The following is a 7,801-nucleotide window of genomic DNA, read 5'->3' as shown; positions in this document are numbered from 1 at the left end:
TTAATGCACCTGCGTTATTGATATTATCATTTAAAATTCCGAAGAGTTGGACACTTTTAAGAAAATTTTTATATTTCTAGTGTCCTTCAGTCGTCTTTTATTAGACGCAAACGCGGACGTAACATACAGTTTCGCCATTAGTTTTGTTTTCTTCCTCCCAGGTAAATTACGATTTTGCCCTCAATTTAAATTTACATTTTTGTCATCGTTTTTGTTTGCTTTCTTAGTCAATTACGATTATGCCCCCAGTGTATAACTACAGACACAAGATGAGGGAATAGTGTTAGGCAGCTGTCTGGAACTCCCCCATTGGCCAACCAATTTACGATTTTATCCCCGCTTTAAAATTACGATTTTGCCATCAGTTCAAAATTACGTTTTTACCCCCAATTCAAAATAAAATTATGCTTTTGCCCACAACTAAAAATAACAATTTGCCATCGGTTAAAAATTACGATTTTACCACTTTAAATTTACAGTTTTGCAATTAGTTTTGTTTTTTTTCTCCCAGCCAAATTACGTTTTTGCCATAATTTAAATTTACATTTTTGCAATCGTTTTTCTTTGCTTTGCTGTTTTATGTCATTTTCCGCTTTCTGTATCTTTTATAGTTATTATTGCGCGAAACTATTAAAAAAAACTTTCGCAATTAAGTTGATTGCATGAACATTCAAATATAGTGAGTGTCTCGGGTTCGAAGCCCTTCATGGGAAAGAAATTTTTTTATTACCCGTTGCCAAATCTTTTAAAACAAAAACCTTTTTAACATACCTTCTTCTTCCTACAAGGTAGTGCAGATTAGGGATGAACATTTGGTACCGAGTATATTCGGTACCGGTTTCCATTTTCCCTGTTTTTCGGTACCGGTATTTATGGGTAAAACCAGTGGCGAAGCTTGAAATTTTTCACGGGGGGGGGGGGGGTCGAAAACGTATATACCCAAAAATTTCTATAGAACCGGGGGGTCGAAAACGTATATACCCAAAAATTTGTATACGAAAACTACATATATAACACTACTGGCCGAAAAGTTCGGGGGGTCAGACGCCCCTCCTGGCCCCTTCAAAGCATCGGCCCGGCCCTGGGTAAAACACCGGTAAGTACCTATACTGTATCGGTACCGGTGCTGAACTGTTGTATTCGGTACCGTTACCACTTTTTCCCGTTTTTCGGTACCAAACAAGTACCGTGCTCATCTCGTTACAAAACAAAACGAATCAATATCGTTCGAATTCTCGGCGCTACCGCGGGGAATTTCACTAGTTATATATCAATTGTCATTGCCCTTTTGAAACGGTTATGTTTTTGAGTTTTGAGTTTTTATCACTACAGTTTCTTTTCTTTAATTTTCCCCCATGCAACATTCTAACAAATATACTATCTATTATATTGTTTACTTACGTTTTGTTTTAACTTTCGCAACAACTTTATTATATAAAACCGAATAGATTTAAGATATATTTAATGTATCATTCAATATGTATCATTTACTTTAAATTTTTTATATTAACATGTGTTAGCTTTTCAGAAAAAGATATATACGTAATTGTGGTATTGTAATCCATACGAGTGTCAGTATCATAACAAACGATACCGTGCGCATTCATTTCCTTTTTAAAAAGGATAAATACATAGTTGTGCTATCGTAATCTTTATGAGTGTTGGTATCGTATTGGTAACGTGAAGAACCGCATTGATTCCAACCTAAAATCGCTACTGATATTTGTTCTTTTAGTTTATATTTGATATAAAACACGTGTTGATATCCATTTGGGCATATTGGCATTATTTTTTGGGGTTTTCTCTTCCAATTGCTAAAATGAGTGCCGATACCGTAACGAAACCGACCCATACCCATCAAATTCCCGCCGCGTAGCACGGGTTATTCCAATAGTAAAAATGTTATATTATTCTGATATAGGTAATGATAGGAGACCCAGGGAAACCTGAGTTTGATCCTTGAGCCAAACAGGTTTTACCGGTAATTTAAGTGTTGTGCCTACGGGCGAGTGGATTACCGGGTTTTCTCCGAAATTGGTGGTGGACTCGGGTTACTCTTGAGATACTCCGTTTGGTCCAGTAATACCCCAAGAATGCTCATGATTGATTCTGCTAATCGTTGAAAAAAATATTATTATAACATCATTAACAAATATAAATTCATTCATCGAATCCCGTCCTTTTACTTCCTTAGTTGGTAAGCTTTGGACTCAAATGTTTAAATCCTGCATTTATCTCCATTTACGTCTAACCTCTCATAGTATTTCCATTTAAACATCTTGGGACTTTATTTTGGAAGTGGATAAAGTGAAAGCTTATGGATATGAAACAAAGATCCTGAGTTTGGTGGGCAACAGATGGGGATGAAAATTTAGCTTTTTTTCCATAACGTGATAAATGCCAACAAGAGTTATAAACTTATAATCGCATAAACGGGCTTCTAATTAATGGAGTGTGGGTAAGGACCGGGTTTATAACTATTTTCATGAGAAGTTTCAAGAACCGTTGGGAATTCGGCCTCTTTTAAATTGTCCAAATCTCTCTTCATTAACGGAGATGGAATCGGACTCTTTAGTTGTACCATTTTCGGTTTCGGAAATAAAGGAGGCGGTGTGGGAATATGAGGGCGATCGGGCTCCGGATCCGGATGGAATTAATTTTAATTTTATCAAAAAAATGTTGGCATCTTCTTCAAAGTGACTTTGTAAAAATGTTTGAGGAATTCTATTGGAGGGGGTCGTTTAGTGTCGGGCGTACTTCCTCGTTTATAGCTTTAATTCCTAAGAAGAAAGACCCTGGGGGTTTAAATGATTTTAGACCAATTAGCCTAATTGGGTGTATCAACAAAGTGGTTTCTAAAGTGTTGATTAATAGACTAAAAGGGGTGATTCATAGGTTAGTATCGGAAGAGCAATCGGGATTTTTGTCATCTAGAAGCATCTTGGATGGGCCGTTGATTCTAAATGAATTAATTTTGTGGATGAGTAGGAGTCGAAAGAAGGGGTTTATTTTTAAGCTGGAAAGCATATGACTCTTTAAATTGGGGTTTTCTTGATTCCATTCTAGCTCAAATGAAATTTCCGCCAAAATGGAGGTCATGGATAATGGCTATAGTCTCTTCCGCAAGGGCTTCGGTTCTTGTAAATGGTTCCCCGACCCAAGAATTCACGTGTAAGAGAGGTCTAACACAAGGGGATCCTCTATCACATTTTCTATTTATTTTAGCCATGGAAGCTTTAACGGGGGTTATGAAAAAAGCATGTTCGATTGGTTTATTCCATGGCATTCTAATATCAATACATGGGCTGATCTTATCCCATTTCCTTTATGCGGATGATGTTCATCGGAAAATGGTCAATACGGAATGCAATTAATTTGAATCGTATCCTTAGATGTTTTTATCTAGCCTCCGGGTTATAGGTAAATTTATCCAAGAGTAGTATATTTGGAGTTGGGGTGGATCAAGTTCAAATCAATTCGATGGCAGGTGTGCTTAGGTGCAAAAGCGGGTCTTTTCTGTTTAAGCACTTGGGTTTACAAGTAGGAACCGATATGAATTTGGTCAAACACTGGGAAGCGGTCGTTAGTACTTTCAAGAAGAGACTGACGGTTTGGAAGGCTTCTACCCTTGTGTTTGGTGGCCGGTTGACACTTGTGAAATTCGTGTTGAACTCCCTTCCAACCTGCTATTTTGAAGAATTAATCATGATATATGATATATGAAAGATTATTTAAATAGTTAGAGATAATTAGTAGTTTGAATTTAAATAGTTATCTAGTTATTTTATTTATTAGGTATTAGTGTTAGTATTGGTTTAGTATAATTGGTTTTAGAGTTTGAGTTTAATTGGGATAGCTTGTTTAGCAAGTAATTAGTTTAGTATAAATAGATGGGTTAGGTTATGTAATTACTTGGATGTTTTGCTTTGTTCTTTATTAATATATAAAAGAGTCGTGAGGAGTTCTCACAAAATCGTTGTGTTGCTGCGTTTTTGATCCAGTTGATTCCAACAATTGGTATCAGAGCATGTAACGATCAAGCGGGAGCAAGAAGAATCGAAGCAAATCAACCCAGTGAAGTCGAGAACCTTCGTGGATCGACAAGGAGAAAGAAGTCGAAAACCTTCGTGGATCAACAGAGAGAAGAAGACTCGAAATCTAAGTGAATCGAGCAGAGACAAAGACTCGAAATCTAAGTGAATCGAGTAGAACGGTCGAAATCTGAGTGAATCGACAAAGAGGTTCAAAGGTACGTTGCAATCTTAGTGGAGCGAGTATTTTGGGTTCGAGATCTATGAACAAAAGAAAAAGAAAAGTGAAGTTTTGTTTTGGGCTCTGAATTGGTAATCTTTGAAGACCATAGGATAATATTAAGTAGGTAAATAATTAGAAATTCAAAGTTTGATGTGGGGCATGTGAAGAAAAAGAAACAAAGTAGTTTTGTTGCTTACGTAAGAAGTTAATAGAGATAAGGAAGTTTATTTGTCTTTGGTGGCAAAATTTATAGCAAGGAATAATAAAGAAAGCAAGTATATAAGTCTTGGTTGGTTTCTTTAAAAAAATAAACGCACCATCAAAAACAAACAACAAGTATTTTTGGTGAGGTTTTTGATAGTCGATCTAAGTGAAAAAAAAGGGTGAAAGATGGGAGATGGGGTACCAGTTAATACAGGGATTGTTCAGGTACGAGAAAACAACAATACCTCATTTCAAGTTCCACGATTGACGTCAAAGAATTACAACACTTGGACTATCTTGATGGAGTCGGTATTAGACGCTCAAGGACTTTGGGAGGTGATTGATCTGGTAACAGGTGATGCCGTGGATGAGAAGAAAAACAAAGTTGCTAGGGCGGTTATTTTTCAAGCGTTACCGGAAGACATACTTTTACAAGATGCTAAAAACCGAAGTGTGAAAGATATTTGGGAAGCTTTACGAGTAAGATTTCTTGGCGCTGACAGGGTTCAAAAGGCTCAATTGGCTTTGTTAAGGAGAGAATTCGAACAGCTTCGAATGAAAGAGGCAGATTCTATAGAAAACTTTGCTGGAAAGATAAGCGGATTTGTTTCAAGATATAGCAGTCTTGGGTCAAGTCTTGATGATGAAGCAATAGTTCGAAAGTTGTTAGATTCTGTACCAAAGAAGTATCTTCAAATTGTTGCTTCTACTGAGCAGTATTTAGATATCGAGAGCATGCCATTTGAAGAAGCAATAGGCAGGTTGAAAGCCTATGAGGAACGAATCAATGAGCAAGACGAGATGAGTGATAATGATCAAAGTAATGTATTATTATCTAAAACTGATGGTCAAAGTTTTAATAGCAATGGACAAGACTCTAAATCCGATGGTCAAGAGAAGAATGAAGAGTCTGGTTGTAAGTGTTGTGGACGAGGATGGTCTAGCCAAAGTGATCGTGGAAGAGGTCGTGGTCGTGGTCGAGGAGGACGATACCAAAGGGATAAAAGGTTTATCGTATGTTATAATTGTCAAGAAAAAGGTTATTATGCAAGTGAATGTCCTAAGAAGGAGTCAAAGGAAGAAGTAGCAAACTTGGCCGAAGAGTACGATCCGTCACTATTTTGAAGAATGTGTCCATATCAAGATTAAGGGGGTGAATGAAGAATTAATCTTGATATATGAAAGATTATTTAAATAGTTAGAGATAATTAGTAGTTTGAATTTAAATAGTTATCTAGTTATTTTATTTATTAGGTATTAGAGTTAGTATTGGTTTAGTATAATTGGTTTTAGAGTTTGAGTTTAATTGGGATAGCTTGTTTAGCAAGTAATTAGTTTAGTATAAATAGATGGGTTAGGTTATGTAATTACTTGGATGTTTTGCTTTGTTCTTTATTAATATATAAAAGAGCCGTGAGGAGTTCTCACAAAATCGTTGTGTTGCTGCGTTTTTGATCCAGTTGATTCCAACATATTTTTCTATCTACAAAGCCCAGTCCAAGTGATAAAAAAAAAATTGGAGAAGTTGCGTAGGGAGTTTTTGTGGGGTGTGATGTGTGCGAAGTGTAATATAATTTAGATGTATATTTAAGCCCTTTTTACACTTTTAGACAAGTTTTAAATTTATAAAACACGATATTTACTAACACTAAACACACATATGGGCAAGTGCACCCATCGTGGACGTAGTATAGTGTTGGTAAGATACCGAGGTCGTCCAAGGACACAAGAGCTTTTAGTACTGGTTTATCCTCAACGTCTAATCAATTCAAAAAGTTAGAAAAGATTTTTAAACTAAGAAAATAAAAACTAACTAAATGCTGAAAAATAAAAATAAAATAAAAACAGATAGACAAGATGAATCACTTGGATCCGACTCGTGTATTAGTATAACCTTTGATTATTTTCGCACTTTTGCACTTGTTTAAGAGATTATCTTAGTTATTGTAGTAGGTCCCTCTTTTGAAGGCGACGTTACCCTCAACCCAGTAGTTTAAGTCAGCAAGGATACAATCCTAAAGGGTTGGATTATTGGAAGATAATGAATTAAGTTATTAATGCAAATTATGGTAGGCCCCGCTTTTGGCGGTGACGTTACCCTCGACTAAGTAGTCTGAGTCAGCAGGGATACAGTCCTAAATAGCCGGGTTATAGTATTAATAGTAGTTAACTTATGAGGGGGTCAAAGAGTTTGGATCCCCGCCATCCAATACCTATGGGCATTGAAAGAGATCCTACTAAATTTGACCCAGGTCCCTTGCAGGACCTCTAAACGCTGAACAAGGGCAAGACCCTTACCAAACCGTTCCCTTAACCCCCGACCAGGTAGCCAACATACCTCCATATAGACCGTGGAGATATGAATGGTGAAAATCTTTTATTTTATATAGATAGTAAAATAATGCCAAGACACCACGGACAAACGATAAGGAAAAGTCACCTTCAACATAAGCAACTAGTTATTAAAGTCATTAATACAAAACCAAATAAAAAGTGCAAAAGATTAAAAATAAAAAATATTATACTAAACACTTGTCTTCACCAAGTGATGTAAGAGACTTAGGCAAACATGGCCTTGATTGTCAAGAACTCTTACGATCAATCTTGGATCCCGAGACGACTCACACACTCTATGATGGACAATGGATGATGGTGGTGGATGATGGTGTTGTGATGGTGGTGGGTGGTGGATGAAGTGTGAGAGAGGTGGTGTGCCAAGGGATCAGTTGAAATGGCTCCAAGCACTCCTATTTATAGGTTGAACAGAAGCCTGGGCACAGCCCCGTGCCCGCTGGGCACGCCCCCGTGCCCGTCTGACACTATCTCTCCTCATTAATTGTAATTCGCAATCACAATTAATGCGCCTCCTGTGTTTTCGCCACGCCCCCGTGCTCACTGGACACGGCCCCGTGGTGGGCAATAGAAGCTTCTATAGGTTTGTCTTTTCTGCTGCTTCTTGGGCACGGCCCCGTGCTGGCTGAGCACGGGGCGTGTTCAGTCTTCTTCTGACTTCTCTTTTCTGCTTGGGAGGATGCCGTTGAGGGGTCGGGCAATCCACTTTTGTTCCTTTTCTTGTATTTATGTTAGATTTAGCTGTCTTTTTGCTTCTTTTGTGAATTTGAGCTCATTTTCATCCTGAAAATACAAAAGGAAGACAAAAACACTCTTTTTCCAACATTAGTACTTAAAAAGGGTTAGTTTTATGCCTCATTTGATGTAATTTATATGTTGCATTTTACACACATCAGGGTGCTACACCGGAGCAAGCGAAGATGAACTGGGTGGTGTGGAAGAAGGTTATGGCGCCTAAGGATTTTGGGAGTTTGGGTTTCGGTTCGCTTTA

The 7,801-nt window shown here is 37.5% G+C and overlaps 1 protein-coding gene across 1 annotated transcript; it reads left to right on the top strand.

The window, feature by feature from the left end:
- Window positions 1-4,644: 4,644 nt before the first annotated feature.
- Window positions 4,645-5,583, top strand: LOC110894947. Its single transcript, XM_022142205.1, has one exon. The coding sequence runs from the start codon at window positions 4,645-4,647 to the stop codon at window positions 5,581-5,583; it is 939 nt and encodes a 312-aa protein (XP_021997897.1).
- The last annotated feature ends 2,218 nt before the right edge of the window (window positions 5,584-7,801 follow it).

The sequence above is a fragment of the Helianthus annuus genome, chromosome 2, assembly GCF_002127325.2.
Source record: "Helianthus annuus cultivar XRQ/B chromosome 2, HanXRQr2.0-SUNRISE, whole genome shotgun sequence".
Classification (NCBI taxonomy): domain Eukaryota; kingdom Viridiplantae; phylum Streptophyta; class Magnoliopsida; order Asterales; family Asteraceae; genus Helianthus; species Helianthus annuus.
Note: the sequence above shows the minus strand (reverse complement) of the source record. Positions and strands in the feature narration are given on the sequence as shown.

Bases quoted from the DNA above. Each gene is read 5' to 3' on its own strand.
- LOC110894947 (XM_022142205.1), top strand. From the start codon at position 4,645: ATGGGAGATGGGGTACCAGTTAATACAGGGATTGTTCAGGTACGAGAA.